We start from the raw sequence: 16,361 nt of genomic DNA on the forward strand, positions 1-16,361 counted from the left end.
TCTGCCCCGTAAATAACACTCCTAACTGACAACGTCTGTGAAGTTAGAACCGGTTATGAGCAAAATTGAGACTCGGAACAATACAGTATGCACACACATTATTAGCACCCCTCAAAATCGGCTAATATCTGCTGCCGTAAATTAAGTAATAAAGGTCGCCATGCCTCCAGTGACCTAAAAATGACCTAAATCTGTCGCCATGCCTCCAATGACCTTAAAATGACCTAAATCTGTCGCCATGCCTCCAGTCACCTTAAAATGACCTAAATCTGTCGCCATGCCTCCAGTCACCTTAAAATGACCTAAATCTGTCAACATGCCTCCAGTGACCTTAAAATGACCTAAATCTGTCAACATGCCTCCAGTGACCTTAAAATTACCTAAATCTGTCGCCATGCCTCCAGTGACCTTAAAATGACCTAAATCTGTCGCCATGCCTCCAGTCACCTTAAAATGACCTAAATCTGTCGCCATGCCTCCAGTCACCTTAAAATGACCTAAATCTGTCAACATGCCTCCAGTGACCTTAAAATGACCTAAATCTGTCAACATGCCTCCAGTGACCTTAAAATTACCTAAATCTGTCGCCATGCCTCCAGTGACCTTAAAATGACCTAAATCTGTCGCCATGCCTCCAATGACCTTAAAATGACCTAAATCTGTCGCCATGCCTCCAGTCACCTTAAAATGACCTAAATCTGTCGCCATGCCTCCAGTCACCTTAAAATGACCTAAATCTGTCAACATGCCTCCAGTGACCTTAAAATGACCTAAATCTGTCAACATGCCTCCAGTGACCTTAAAATTACCTAAATATGTCGCCATGCCTCCAGTGACCTTAAAATGACCTAAATCTGTCGCCATGCCTCTAATGACCTTAAAATTGCCTAAATCTGTCAACATGCCTCCAGTGACCTTAAAATGACCTATATCTGTCGCCATGCCTCCAATGACCTTAAAATGACCTAAATCTGTCGCCATGCCTCCAGTGACCTTAAAATGACCTAAATCTGTCACCATACCTCCAATGACCTTAAAATGACCTAAATCTGTCGCCATGCCTCCAATGACCTTAAAATTGCCTAAATCTGTCAACATGGCTCCACTTGTCAATTTCTAGTCAATTCATGTCAAAATTGGATTTTGACTTCCCCAGCGCGGCATTTGACTTACGGCATTCTTTGAAGTTTAAAATAATGCACAATTACATGCTCCATAAGACTCCGCCGACCCGCATCCTGACAAAAAATTTCCCGCCCCGCACTTGTCAATTTCTAGTCAATTTATGTCATGATTGGATTTTGACTTCCCCAGCGCGGCTTTTGACTTACGGCATTCTTTGAAATTTAAAATAATGCACAATTACATGCTCCATAAGACTCCGCCGACCCGCATCCTGACAAAAAATTTCCCGCCCCGCACTTGTCAATTTCTAGTCAATTCATGTCAAAATTGGATTTTGACTTCCCCAGCGCGGCATTTCACTTACGGCATTCCTTGAAATCGAAAATAATGCACAATTTCATACTCCATAAGACTCCGCCGACCCGCATCCTGACAAAAAATTTCCCGCCCCGCACTTGTCAATTTCTAGTCAATTCATGTCAAAATTGGATTTTGACTTCCCCAGCGCGGCATTTGACTTACGGCATTCTTTCAAATCGAAAATAATGCACAATTACATGCTCCATAAAACTCCGCCGACCCGCATCCTGACAAAAAATTTCCCGCCCCGCACTTGTCAATTTCTAGTCAATTTATGTCATGATTGGATTTTGACTTCCCCAGCGCGGCATTTGACTTACGGCATTCTTTGAAAATTAAAATAATGCACAATTACATGCTCATAAGACTCCGCCGACCCGCATCCGGACAAAAAATTTCCTGCCCAGGACTTGTATTTTTACAATGACAATTTGTACTCATCAGATTATAAATATTTATATGAGCAGAAGTTACGGAATCACTTGAAATAATAATGCGCAATTACACGATGTGCATAAGGGTTGCTGCCGTGGATAAAAATTGGTCCCGCGTCGCTGAGTCAATACATTTTCATGCAGACTAAATTGATGGAATGTATATAAATAAATTTATTTACACGATTGAAAAAATTAAAATAGGTTAAAATTTGTTGGAGTTTGTTTAATTAGTTATTTGTGAAAAGATTAGTTAAAAGAGTAAAATAATTTTGTACGCTCCTGAATGGAATTTTTGTTGCGCGTTTGTTAAGTTGGAAAATTGTTTTCCAGTTCCCTCTGAGCGTGTTCGAGAGGCATTTGCATAATTTTGGAGTAAATCCGTTCAAAAGCTTCGGGTACGAGAACGTTGGATACTTGTAGAATATCCTGCAAAATCAATAATATTTTTAAGTGCGGAATAACTTGATGCATTTAACCTGCTATACTGACATTGAATGCAAGGGTTTCCAGGTTCTCTGCTTTCCTCAGATCAGAAGAAAGTTGGGTGGAAATGATTTGGAAAGATTTTGCAGAAAAGGGATACGAGACCACCATTTGTTGTAAATTTGCACAAAAGTTTGGCTTCCGTTCGACCCAGATCTTTCAATCACGAAAATTAGTTTAAACATTGTTTTAGAATATATAAGTATAACCATAACACCTTTTGACGAGGGCATTTATACTCCCCTGAAAATGTTTCCGGTTTGGGGACATAAATTTGCAGCACGTCTAACTTAATCTCGTGATAAGCTTTCATGATTGACTCTTCACTAAGAGCTTCAATTAACCTGAGTAGTTAAAGAAAAAGTGATTTCAATTTTTTTCCCGTTTATGGATTAAATTATAAAGTATGTGTACTTATATCGCTTGTATTTATCCTTCTCCTTAGCTACGTGGTCCTTCCCTAGAGTTTTGACCCTTGTCTTCTGCTTTTCTAAAAGTATTTCCGAAATTTATTATACGAATTCTTGATACTTGATTATTTGTAAATTCTAAATGTCTATATGTAATGTTACCCAAATTTCCATGTTGGTCAGTTAACATATCCTCAACTATTTTTCTAAATTTTCTCTCCAAATTGGATGTCGTAATTTCATCGCCGGACAAATTCAGCAGTTGGGGACTACAAAAACTTAGTTTGATGGATTTGCTTGTAATTTAATTATTGTAATTTTATAATAAAATATTGTATCATGAAAATGTAATTGTCTTTTATTCTGGTATACCTTCTGTTGGTTGGTTGGGCATTCTCGCTTTGCATGCTCGGTTTCTTCGTGTTTTTCAGGTTACTAACTAAGCAATATTATTTGACACTTTATCATTCTATACATGTTGCGACAAATGAATTGTTTCCAACACAAATTTTCATTTTTGAAGAAATTAAATTTGAATTATTATGTACTGACAAAATGGTGTGAGTGGACCGTTGCTAAGTTGGAGGATCCAACTTAGCAACCGCCACGTTCTCTGGATTTGCTATTAGATTGTTCTTGATTAATCTGAACTCGGATTCGGTGCCACCATTTGTAACGCGCACAAAGTTTGGGTACTTTGTTTTCTGAACCACTCCCCGTGCAAAAATTCCAATAAATGGAACGTATGTATTTTCATAAATGTTGAGCACGGATGGCGAGTAATATGGATTGCTTGCGGCGTCGACTTCCACATCTTGTACCAAGTTCTTACGTATTTTTCGAAATAAATGGTAGTAGGGTGACTTTTCACGTAGAAGCTTGGTGGCGACCTCATCCTCCTCTTCAAAATTGGGGGAATTTCCGTCATCTGGCTCAACGCAACCATCGAGAGCCATGGAGCTAATCCTTCCCACTGTATTATTAATTTCCTCGGATGTCATTCTTTCCATACCAAACAAAGTACAAACATCTTGCATAGCTATGTTTACTTCATCCAGGCATGTACACTCTTGAAACTTCGCCAAGCCCCTAACACTCGCATCAACTAGTTTCTTTGCATGTTTGCTGGTTGCGGTTTTCCTTCTTACATTATCTAGAAACGACTTTGTAAGATGAGACGCACATAATTGGATACAAGCAATATCTTCGGAAAAGGTTGCTTTATCTTGGAGTACGTCATAGCTTCTTTTCAAATATTCATCAAGTTTCATCACATTAAATGACTCTGACACAGCGTGAAGCATTGCAAAGTTGAAGTCGGTGCAGATAATATCAGGTGCACTTTTGGGCTGGTATGGGCGTAATTTTTTTAATCCTCGTTTTACACTCGTCAAAGGTCCCCCTATATCGTTAGATTGTCCTCTCATTAGGATACTGTCCGCCACAACGAAATTACCACTGCCAGTTTGCGCCACGAAACTGTACAGTAGTAAGGAGTTCCGTGGTCTTGCTGATCTTGGTTGATTTTTTGAATTTGGTTGACTTGATGAATCGAGAGCTCCTCCTGCGTTTGGTAGTGGTTTAAAAATTCCTCCGGTGGCGTCAATTCCAAGTGTCACGTGTTCTTTTGCAATCTTGTCGGCCAAAAGCTTCAGAGACTGCTGATCAAACAGATCAACCCGGAATAGTTTTGGGTCAAGGTTGTAATCTTGCATGTACCCTTTTATAACTCCGTCGGGATTATGTGTAAGTTTATAGTGTTGGTCGAGTTTTTTTAAATCTTCAAAAACATTGGAATCGAATCGTTCCTTAGCTTTTCCTTCGGCTCGAGTTGTTCGTAAAACATCAGTTGTCGGCGGTACATTCCTATGCAGCAGTTCTAATCCAGCGACATGACTCATGTCGGTTAAAAACACTTTAACGGCTGATGTGGTGAGTAAAGTTTTGGCAAGTTTCTCCCTCTCATCTCCAGTGATAGGCCGTGATGTCCGCTTGGATTGCACCAAATTGAACACGCCTGACGACTCACATTTTGCTTTAACTGGAAAGCCTTGTACGGGTTTAGAAAGAAAAATTAGGTTGAATTTCATCCCGCAAGTACAATAACCTTCTTGCTTGGCGAATGATTGGTTTTGCTTTTTCGTGGCGTAATAATAAGGCGCTCGGCTGTTTTTAAATGCGCACAGAATTCCAGATTCGCGAAGCCGTTGTGCTAACTCATCACCACGAGCTTTTTTCTCTTGCACAAATTTTCCTGTGTCGTAATTGTAAATCTTTGAAATGCTTTCTGCCGAGAAGATAATATCAATTTCTTTCGGAGGGATATAATTCAGTTCCTCCTCGGTGACATTTAGGACTGAACAAATTGTATCCATGTCAAGTTGGACGTTTTCCAAAGTACGAGTCTCCTTTGCTCTCATAGGGGCAATAACAGTCTCTCGATCGGATTCATGATCAATTTCCGGTTCAGTCATTTCGAGTAAAGAGGTTGTAGTTAAATTGGCCTCCGAATTATCTGATGATCGTATTTGTGTCAAACTGGGATCTTCGCACTCGGTGTGTGTTAAATTTTCAAATCCACCGTCAGCATTATCATGCATGTTGTCCGGATGATGGTCCTTGTCGTTGTCATGATCATCGTCGGGTTGAATGGAGTCAAATTCGCCAGATATCTGATTTTCTTCACGGCATATCATGCAGTACCATTCTTCGGTTTCTTGTCCTTCTGTGTAGTCACAATGCTGCATTCCCTCCCCATTTTTCTCGTAGTGATACCACGTACCGCAGCCGTCGCACTGAACGGCTGGTAAGTGGTCATCGCCCCTCACGCCACAGTTGCACCAAGTTTCATTTTTCTTCTTGCTTTTTGGAGGAAGGTAGAAATCCTTCTCTGGATACCGTCTCGTAGGTTCCCTGGTCCTAGTCGTTGGTTCACGTTGTATGTGAGTATTTTTACGAGACGCTTGCACTGAGGGTGAAGCGCTTTGAGAAGCAGCGTCTTCCGGATCCATTAAATTTGGAAGCTCTGCCAATACAATTTCCTCGGGGTTACGACGCCGATGAGGTGCATTTTTCTTCTGTTGGAATTCCGCCATTTTACAAAAAAATGACTTGCGGACTTCTTGACTGAAGCCCTCGTCCTTGACGAAATTCGCCCAATAATGCTTGTTATCGAACGATAAATATTTTGACTGCGCTGAATTTCTCTGTCTTCGTAATTTTTTTCTTTGCAGATTTTTGCTGATCCGTTTCTGCAAATATCTGCGCGAACCCACTGGTTTCAAGTATTGAGAGAAGCGCTGCATTCTTATCTTCTGTATTACAGGCGATCAACTTCTCGTGAAGAACCTTCCCTAATTCGTGGAGAAGGTTATGCGTAATTTTGGGTTTAAGCACTGGTGTTCGATGGTGCAGAGAAGGTCCGCTGGAAGAATTATCATCCGATTTCGGATTAGTGGCCTTTACCCTTGATTTGTTTGGCTTCGAATACGGAGCATAATTCGCATTGTATTCGGCAAATGGTTGTTTTAATGGCTTTGAGGGTTGTAAGGGCGGGTTAGACACTGTCCAGCCGCCTGGTGGACCACAGCGCTGCAAGATTAATTTCCATCGGTTAAGCGAATGTAATACTAACGTATTATTCATCAAACAGCTTAAAATCGACTTACAAGCAGTCCCATTTCGTCACTCGAAAATGGGAGCAGGGTTGAATTAGTTCCTCCCTTCTTTTTTCGCATTTCTTGTTCTTTTGCCATTTTTTCTCTCTCCTCCTTTCTGATCCTCTTCACATCCTTATCATAGTCAAATTCAGGACATTGTGGAAGATATTCATTCCTCTGCTCATTCCTGTGTAATAAATTTTTCCTTAATTATAAGCAATTTTTCAAATCCAATTTGGATACTAAAATTAAATTACAGCAAGCTTTATGAAATCGTGTTTAGAGAAATGGGAGCAGACGTATGTACATGCAAACATGGTTGCATAATAAAGTCAGAGGCAGCTTGAGACTTATGCATAAAAGTCGAAAGAGAAGGGTTTTTACCAATGGGTTGGAACTCAACGAATAAGTTCTGAAATGCGTAAAAGTGAGTTCTGTATCATGGACAAGTAAATAAGGATCACTAAACTGGACGGCATCTTTGTATTTATAGATCTATGGTTTTGTATATGCGGTGTACATTGGACGAGGGGAAAAAGTCAAACCTGCTCGATTTATCAGTAAAGTTTACGCGATGATCTTTCTCTCTCTCTCTCGCCACACACAAAATGATGCCATGCATGCATATATATGTATGAAGCCAAAATTTTGCACACAAACTACGAATTGAAATCACGAACAACTAACCGTATTTGCTCTGGAATTTCTTTTGCCTGTCTTTCATGAATTTCTTCTCGTGATTCCTTGGCAGGTTCCTCTTCAGATTCATTTAGTAACTCCTGCGTCTGGTCCGTCACTTTTTCTGAATTGTCAACAAGTTGTTCGGAATGAGTCACACTTTCGGTTTCAGAAGCACTTTCTCCCTCTGTTTCCGATTCCGACACCTCCTCGTACATCATTTTTTAATTTAATCAATTTCAAAATTTGGCAAAATTAACTGATTCACTTTGTTAGTCAGAGCTGCAACTACATGACTTACTACGGAGACAAGAGTATGACAAAATACTGAACGGATGCAATTACCATTAATCTTGAGTAAACAATCCTAAAGATCAGGGTTAGAGTAGATCAAATTTCTCACTCTCATCCACAGTCCCAGTTTCTCAATCTGATCTTGGTTTCTTCTTAGTTTTAAGATTCACTTTTGCCCACAAAGCATCCTTAGAAAATAAATAAATTAATTCACTGAAAAATGGACGACTTTGAGAAAAGTCAAAGTTTATCTCAAATGGGAATTTATTACCACAGGACGAGGCAGTATCGGCAAGCTTTGGAGGTCCTCACCGAAGCCAACAAGTGCCTCAAAAGATTTTCAAAAGGTTAATTTTCATTTATAATTTTTTTACCAATCTGATATGCAACCATGTATTCGCCTTTAGTTCCTAAGCCCATTGGTAATATACACAAATGATTAGATCAATTTGCTCGACTTGGGTAGTCAGAAATTCATAAGTACCTTCCCTCAAATTTTGCATAATGTACATTTTCTGCATGTAAATATGATCCAATACTCTTTACAGTAATTACAAATATCTTAAAAAGCGTTTTGTTATATTAGATCGTGACTCAACTTTTCAACTTCAAGTCTTGACAGATTTAATCGGTGTCAATGAGGACTTAGCAATAGTCTGCTTGCATGAACTGGAAAAAGGTACAGTTTCTACGTTAAGGAACGGTCATAAAATATATGACGCAGACCTGGGATTTTTTAAAAATCCTCCCTTCCCGTGCGTTACCAGTTGCGCCCTGGTTTCAAGATGTGGCGCAAGTTTAATTGCAACTTCGGCCAAATACTCTCCCTGTCCATCCAAATCGTTACTTATTTTATGCACGTCCCTTTATTTTTGCACGCATTCTCAAGTATTATGCAGTTGTTTTATAATTTTTGTGTAATAATTGTAGAAAAGTGTATCGCTGGAGTACACCCTGACAATGTGGAGTCCATGGAAGAGGAGGAGAGTGACGACGACGGAAAATCTTCACAATTTGAAAGCGACGACGACGAGGAACCACAAGTGCTTATCTCAGAATTAGAGACGGGTGTACCCGACGAGGAGGAGGAAAGCTGCAATGACGGGAAACTTGACCAGGAAAGGAAAATTACCGAGGAAGAAAACATAAGCGGAATTAAGGGCAACTCTGATAATAAACAAGGTCCAAAAAATTGGAAATCTTAGCGAGACCGTGCAAGAACAACTAATAAATTAAATTACACTGTAGAATTGTTGTATCACCGCTCTCCATACCACTTTTTTACTGGAAGAATTAATCACTTAAGTAGAATACACTGGTCCCCCTCAATCGGTCTGATGATTTTATCAGAATAAAAATACGGAATATCCAAATTAGTATCTCAAAATTTTAGATTTGTAACTTTTTAAAACAAATATGTATGTACTTCACAATTATTAAACCTTCATATTTGATCTCAGTTAATTTAATTTTCAAACTTCTAGTGTGAAACTTGAAATTGCTTTTCGTTTTTTTTTGAAAATTAAGAATTCATGCGTATGAAAAGCAAAATTCAGAATGGTTCCAGCAAAAATGATACCCAGAGCGATGAAAAACAAATGCTTCAATCTAATTGAATTTATTAGTTATTATTGCACGGCCTCACTAAGATTTCCAATTTTTTGGGACCTTGTGTATTTAAAGCTAATAATTGGTTGTTATTAATAATATATGCACCGCAACACCGCTATTATTTGTCCATCCTGAATATTTTTTTTGGATTTTCCAATCTATATAACTCCTCCATTTCTTAACCGATTTAGGTAATTTTGCACTTAAAATGTTCAGAATGTCTTTTCCTACAATGTTTGCAGTACTGAGTTACACTACCTACGAGGCATAGAAAGCAATGTCTTGAAGGGAAAAGTTTTGCACATTTTGGTGCATATCACCTGGGTAAAGATAAAAAAAATTCTCGAACTCGACTTGTGCATAGTTTCGAAATCCCGTAAAAATGATCGGTGCAACACTTTATCAAAATCGGCTCAGAAAATGTCGAATTATGCCACTTTTTGGAGGGCTAAATTAAAACTTATTATTTTTTTTCGTTGTTAGGTATTTGCCACACTGAGGAAAACGACAAACCTTCGACAGCAACGGGGGACCATAAACAGCCTGAGGTTCTGCCAACCACAAACAACTTACCTACAGCGGTCAGACTGACTATGCCTGTTAGCTGTGGCTTGGCTGAGACGTTCAATCCAGTAACAAATCCGTTAGTTTCTCTAATGGGTATGGATTCAGAAATCCATTTCTCATATGTAAATCCCTCAGCCAACAGCGGAACACAAACCATTTCTATGCAAGATCTTACTGAAAACAACGAAAATGCCACAAAGGGAAAATCGACTAATAAGGAAGCAGTTAAATTAAAGGAAAAAGCAGTTGCCATAACTGATCACATTATTTTACAGTGTCTCGTGAAAACAGGAAGTGGGAGGCTGTCGGACGTGATTGGTTTGGACCACGTTATCGTGAGTATGAAGAAAACCATTTTCCTACCATTGGTGGCGGAGAAAGAATTTGGCAGTGACCTTCAAGGCGTGCTGCTTTTTGGACCTTCTGGGGTTGGAAAAACCCATATCTTAAGCTGTCTTGTGGGGGAGCTTAACTATATAAAAGAGGAAAAGTGCAAAACCTTCCCAACGATAAGCATCTGGAAGGTAGAGCCAAAAGACATCTTGCATAAGTGGATAGGTATGCTAACTGTGTCGTTAATTTTTACTGTTTATGCCAGCTTAAAATTTATCCTGTCAATATTTTGCAGGTGACTCAGACAAGTACCTCAGTCGGATTTTCGAGTTGGCTCAAGAGAAGCGCCCGTCGATAATAATTATTGACGAGATCGACTCTCTATTATGTCAGCGAAAAGAGGACGATCCTGAACACATTCGACGGCTCAAGACGGGATTTCTTTCGTAAGTATTTTCATTTTTTGTATTACGCATCCTTGTAGTACGCATTTATGCATCTTGCTATTATGCAATTAATTACAGGTGCATGGATGGCCTAAATAATTATTCTGGAATCGTGGTCGTGGGTTAGTCTTTGGTGGCACAGACCATTACATAGTTTCAAGTTGCTTAAGTTAACTAAATTTTCCCAGGATTGACAAATTTTCCGCAGCATTTGGATTATGCATTCAGGCGAAGGTTTTCGAAAAGAATTTATATTGGATTACCCGATTCCTTTGCAAGGGAGCGAATACTAGCACACTATTTAAAGAAAACAAATCTTTTAACGGAATCATTCGATCTTGGCAAAATATCTTCAATGACTGAGGGGTATTATATGTACATATATGTATAGTTTCTTCACTTCTCACCAAATTAATTTCACATTACCGATTTATTTCGCATTAGTTTCTCTGCCCACGACCTTGCTGTTGCCATTTCAAAACTACAAGCACTTCAGTACACTAGTAACTTTTCCTCGGACGGTGTGAACGATATTGTCCAACTCATGAAGGTGGGCTGCAAGCCAACAACATTGATAACCCAGGTATGCCTTATTCGCCATGCTTGGAATACTTGGCCCATGTCGCTATTACTAATTAATTTTGAATTTCTACTAGGAAATGTTTGAAGGATTAATTCGGACTGATGGATCAACCAATGGGGCCACGAACGATGAGAAAACCCTTGATGAGCTTAAAAGGTGGGGACGAGAATTCGGAGCAGAGGGGATGACTCAACCGGTTTATTATGAAGGAGAGTATGAGCCAACGCTCAGCTCGTGCCTATTTGAAATGTTTTGCTGCCTGTTTTACTAAACATGATCTTACTCGATAAATATTATTTAAATTCAATAAATGCACATCTATTATCAACTTACATATTAAACGAAACTATGGTGAAATCCGCAACCGAGCGTTTGCCTTTCTCTTGCAATTTTTCTCGTTATGGAAAAAATGCATTACGTATTCCATCATATCTTCGCTCACACTGTGCATTATGAAAAATCCGGTTCTATTATTTATCCAGGCACTGATAATTATAATAGTTCCATCAAAATCGGAGCGAGTTAAAACCGATGCCGACATCAAATTCTTAGTCAAATCTTGTGTAACTTCAGTTCAAATAAATATTTATAATCTGAGTATAAATTGTCATTGTAAATATACAAGTGCGGGGCGGGAAATTTTTTGTCAGGATGCGGGTCGGCGGAGTCTTATGGAGCATGTAATTGTGCATTATTTTAAATTTCAAAGAATGCCGTAAGTCAAATGCCGCGCTGGGGAAGTCAAAATCCAATCATGACATAAATTGACTAGAAATTGACAAGTGCAAGCGGGAAATTTTTTGTCAGGATGCGGGTCGGCGGAGTCTTATGGAGCATGTAATTGTGCTTTATTTTAAACTTCAAAGAATGCCGTAAGTCAAATTCCGCGCTGGGGAAGTCAAAATCCAATTTTGACATGAATTGACTAGAAATTGACAAGTGCGGGGCGGGAAATTTTTTGTCAGGATGCGGGTCGGCGGAGTCTTATGGAGCATGTAATTGTGCATTATTTTAAATTTCAAAGAATGCCGTAAGTCAAATGCCGCGCTGGGGAAGTCAAAATCCAATTTTGACATGAATTGACTAGAAATTGACAAGTGCGGGGCGGGAAATTTTTTGTCAGGATGCGGGTGGGCGGAGTCTTATGGAGCATGTAATTGTGCATTATTTTAAACTTCAAAGAATGCCGTAAGTCAAATGCCGCGCTGGGGAAGTCAAAATCCAATCATGACATAAATTGACTAGAAATTGACAAGTGCGGGGCGGGAAATTTTTTGTCAGGATGCGGGTCGGCGGAGTCTTATGGAGCATGTAATTGTGCATTATTTTAAATTTCAAAGAATGCCGTAAGTCAAATGCCGCGCTGGGGAAGTCAAAATCCAATCATGACATAAATTGACTAGAAATTGACAAGTGCGGGGCGGGAAATTTTTTGTCAGGATGCGGGTCGGCGGAGTCTTATGGAGCATGTAATTGTGCATTATTTTAAATTTCAAAGAATGCCGTAAGTCAAATGCCGCGCTGGGGAAGTCAAAATCCAATCATGACATAAATTGACTAGAAATTGACAAGTGCGGGGCGGGAAATTTTTTGTCAGGATGCGGGTCGGCGGGGTCTTATGGAGCATGTAATTGTGCATTATTTTAAATTTCAAGGAATGCCGTAAGTGAAATGCCGCGCTGGGGAAGTCAAAATCCAATCATGACATAAATTGACTAGAAATTGACAAGTGGAGCCATGTTGACAGATTTAGGCAATTTTAAGGTCATTGGAGGCATGGCGACAGATTTAGGTCATTTTAAGGTCATTGGAGGCATGGCGACAGATTTAGGTCATTTTAAGGTGACTGGAGGCATGGCTTCAGATTTAGGTCATTTTAAGGTGACTGGAGGCATGGCGACAGATTTAGGTCATTTTAAGGTCATTGGAGGCATGGCGACAGATTTAGGTCATTTTTAGGTCACTGGAGGCATGGCGACCTTTATTACTTAATTTACGGCAGCAGATATTAGCCGATTTTGAGGGGTGCTAATAATGTGTGTGCATACTGTATTGTTCCGAGTCTCAATTTTGCTCATAACCGGTTCTAACTTCACAGACGTTAACTGACACAACATTCACAACATTTAACACTTGTCGTCTGCATTGCAGAGTCTGCAATTAAAATAATAAATTAATAAATGTTGCCAATTTGATCATAAATTTAGCTACCTAGTGAAGGATATTTGTATTCAAGTGTCTTACAGTCAGTTAAGGTAAGTATTACATTTTGTGTTATATAAAGTATTTATTATTAGTTAAGTTAGGCCTAATAATACGTTACGACAAAGTAAGAAGATCATTGAATATCTAAAGACAAATTACTTTGTCCAGATTTTGCCGTGTCCATCATGACGAGGAAGAGTAGTCGTAATAAACCTGCCGTGACCACAGAGAAACAGAAACTAGAAAAGATCAAGGGTGCAGATATTATCGACGATAAGCTAAACGTATCACCAGACACATCAACAGACCTACTACCGGATGGGTCATCTGAAGGTGGTTGTTTCGTGTGCGGAAACGCCAAAGTGACATCGCTGTTACAGGGACGACGTCATTACGAGAGACAAGTTGTCCTCTTCAAGGGCTTACTGTTGGAGGAAGAGGAACGTGACCGGATTCACAGCTGCACCGAGTGTCTCACTGACATTAAAGAAGTTTGGGACTTGCAACAACGGATTGACGCCATTCGTGAAGATATTAATGTTATTGTAAAAAGGGCACGTATAAGACGATCGGGTAATTTACAATGAAATAGTAAAGAAAGGCAACATGACATTTTGAGTGATAATGGTTTGTATTTATAGATGCTGATAAGTCAACCCGGGGCAAAAAAGATGCGTCTAAGTCTCAAGAATCAAACGTTGCCAAAAGACGTACAGGTTCGTATGTACATAATAGTGAACATTGCGCATGGAAATGATCTTATGTATTTTTCGGACTTTCCAGGCGGACAAATTTCGACACCCAAACTCAGAACATCACCAAACAAAAAGTCTTCGCCTAAAAGTCCCACGCGTACAAAGGCACCGGTTACATCCGAAAGTCCTATTAAGATTGAAAACACCTCGAGTGACGGTGATTTTGACTTATGTTCTGACATCACTACGTCGCCGATGTTTATTAAAGCTGAATCTGATGCCGAAGAGGGTATCCAAAGCGAAATTATTCCACATGGGATTGATCCTCTTGCATATCGACCAAAACGGAAAAGTAGAATTTTGGCTGAAGAATTTTTGAGAAAGACCATCTCGAAGGTTGAGGGGCCTAAAAAGAAAACTAAATTCGAAGCCAAAGAAGAAAGTGGAGAATCGGAATATTCGTAAGTTTTATTCTTCTTTCTTATGAATTTTTAGCTCGAATCAGGGTTATAACCGTCATGTCTGTCTATCAATTGCTCTCTTCAAACTTGACCGATCGACTTGAAATTTTGCACACTCATACATTTCTGTAGTATGTAAAAGTTCAGTTCTAAGATGGGTCACATCAGTCATGTGCTTGACCAAGCAACCCTGGAAAATATTATCAACCTATATTAGAAGTATACAAATATTTTACAAACATTGTCACCACGTGGTGGGGTGGTAATAGTAGTTTGGTCTCGTGAAGAAGTGGAATCTACCCCTGACTCGGGCTAAATAAAGTCTGCGCTGAAGGTTTGATATGGATTGTAATTATTTGTATAGGGATAGTGACGATGCTGAATCAGATTCCGACAGTAACTACAACAATCACTCATCGGACAAAATTTCAAAAGCAGTAATCATTTGTTCAGAATGTGGAAAATCTTTCTATACCCAGAAAAACCTACGAATGCACACTAAACGGGCTCATTTACCAGGCCGCCATAAATGCCAACATTGCGAGAAAATTGTCGCTACCAATTATGAACTAGTTGCCCACATCAAGTACAATCACACGAACGACGTTTTCCCCTGCTCAGTGTGTGGAAAGGGATTATCCTCTAAAAAGAGATGCATTGTTCACGAAATGATCGTTTGTGAAGTAGAGCATGACTCTGAGCAACTCAAGGAGTTCAACATTACCTTAATCAAGTGTCCCGACCCAGATTGCGAAAAAGTTTTTGATAGAAAAAGTGCTCTGATCAAGTAAGTGCATCTTTATCCGAAATATTTACTGTATATTCTTTTCAATTATTACTATAGTCTAAATATTTATAATTACATTTTTTAGGCATAGCCGAACACATACACGAGACAAACCCTTTAGTTGTTCCAAGTGTGGCAAAGCCTTTTCTGACAAACATTACTTGTCAATACACGAACAATCGATATGTGGTACAAACAAAGAGATCCTGAAACTCATGCATTCACGTCAACAGAAATACAAGAACCTCCGAACTACAGATACTACGTATTCCTACGCTTGCTCTTTCTGTCCAAGAATTAGATACAAAAAAGCGTCACAACTTGAAAAACACCAGAATAAATTCCATCCAAACGGGATCAAGCATGGGCCAAAAATCACTACGGTTTGTGAGATATGTGGCATCGTTGTGAAGGCGGAACAACTTTCTCGTCACATTCGTCTCGTACACGAGGGATTCCGTCCTCATACCTGCACCCACCCTGGCTGTGGAAAAACCTTTACTAGATTAACCAGCAGGAAACTACACGAGAAAACCCTTCATGCCAAAATCCCCCTCTCTCCCAAGCCTAAAGTTACTTGTGATGAGTGCGGCCGAATGTTTTCTCATCCTTCTACCTTGAGCTATCACAAGAATGTAGTGCATAAGGGTATACCGCACAAATTTGAATGTCCCCAATGCCCAAGAAAATTTTTCAAACGATTTACATTCAATCGCCATAAAGAACTTCATGAGAAATTTGGACATACGTGCAGTGTGTGTGGGACAAACTTTTATTCTGCTGAGAAACTCGAAAAACACAAGAGTGGAAAGAATTGTAGTTTGAAAAGCAGATCACCATATATAATGAGCAAATCTAACACAAATTCGATGAAAACTGAAACTGGAATGAATGATGATTCCTCCAACTCCAATATTGAAGTTATAACGGAAGTGATTATTGAGTCCATATCTCAACAAGAAGTTATCATTTAGCCGTGTCGCAGAATATTAATGGTTGATTATTAAGTTGTATTACCATATTCTTAGATTTTATTGTTCAATAAAACCTATAGACTGCAAAGCCTTGAAACAGCAGCAGATAATGCATAAAATCGGTTCATTTTTTTGTTTTACCTTTTTAGCCTACATAGATATTAGATATATATTTTACTTTTACTGAAAAAAATCAAGAGTAGTTAAGCATCGCAGAAGGGAAAAGTTCATCATGCAATCACGAAAAAATTCC

At 39.2% G+C, this 16,361-nt stretch overlaps 2 protein-coding genes across 5 annotated transcripts; both read left to right on the top strand.

Annotated features, from left to right (window-relative positions):
• Positions 1-31: 31 nt before the first annotated feature.
• On the top strand, positions 32-11,318 carry LOC110845575 (vacuolar protein sorting-associated protein 4B-like). Of its 4 annotated transcripts, XM_035849362.1 has the most exons (10): positions 32-85; positions 7,723-7,793; positions 8,033-8,125; positions 8,377-8,628; positions 9,541-10,182; positions 10,253-10,403; positions 10,482-10,525; positions 10,592-10,769; positions 10,848-10,986; positions 11,060-11,318. In XM_035849362.1, the coding sequence occupies exons 4-10, from the start codon at positions 8,418-8,420 to the stop codon at positions 11,255-11,257; spliced, it is 1,563 nt and encodes a 520-aa protein (XP_035705255.1). In that variant the 5' UTR covers positions 32-85; positions 7,723-7,793; positions 8,033-8,125; positions 8,377-8,417; the 3' UTR covers positions 11,258-11,318. The 4 variants fall into 4 exon arrangements, with proteins under 4 accessions (XP_035705255.1, XP_035705256.1, XP_035705253.1 ...); XM_035849363.1 differs by lacking the exon at positions 8,033-8,125; XM_035849360.1 differs by lacking the exon at positions 32-85 and having other exon boundaries at positions 6,016-7,793.
• A 1,727-nt stretch (positions 11,319-13,045) lies between these two features.
• LOC110846127 (zinc finger protein 420) lies at positions 13,046-16,222 on the top strand. The gene is made up of 6 exons (XM_022092761.2): positions 13,046-13,241; positions 13,360-13,764; positions 13,833-13,907; positions 13,975-14,347; positions 14,712-15,134; positions 15,220-16,222. Exons 2-6 carry the CDS (start codon positions 13,377-13,379, stop codon positions 16,106-16,108), a joined length of 2,148 nt encoding a protein of 715 aa, XP_021948453.1. The 5' UTR covers positions 13,046-13,241; positions 13,360-13,376; the 3' UTR covers positions 16,109-16,222.
• Positions 16,223-16,361: the final 139 nt, after the last annotated feature.

The sequence above is a fragment of the Folsomia candida genome, unplaced genomic scaffold, assembly GCF_002217175.1.
Source record: "Folsomia candida strain VU population unplaced genomic scaffold, ASM221717v1 Fcan01_Sc003, whole genome shotgun sequence".
Classification (NCBI taxonomy): domain Eukaryota; kingdom Metazoa; phylum Arthropoda; class Collembola; order Entomobryomorpha; family Isotomidae; genus Folsomia; species Folsomia candida.

Bases quoted from the DNA above. Each gene is read 5' to 3' on its own strand.
- LOC110845575 (XM_035849360.1), top strand. From the start codon at position 7,667: ATGGACGACTTTGAGAAAAGTCAAAGTTTATCTCAAATGGGAATTTAT. The intron at 10,770-10,847 runs GTATTATATGTA...ATTTCGCATTAG, and splicing joins ATATCTTCAATGACTGAGGG to TTTCTCTGCCCACGACCTTG. The intron at 10,987-11,059 runs GTATGCCTTATT...AATTTCTACTAG, and splicing joins CAACAACATTGATAACCCAG to GAAATGTTTGAAGGATTAAT.
- LOC110846127 (XM_022092761.2), top strand. From the start codon at position 13,377: ATGACGAGGAAGAGTAGTCGTAATAAACCTGCCGTGACCACAGAGAAA. The intron at 13,765-13,832 runs GTAATTTACAAT...TTGTATTTATAG, and splicing joins GGCACGTATAAGACGATCGG to ATGCTGATAAGTCAACCCGG. The intron at 15,135-15,219 runs GTAAGTGCATCT...TACATTTTTTAG, and splicing joins AGAAAAAGTGCTCTGATCAA to GCATAGCCGAACACATACAC.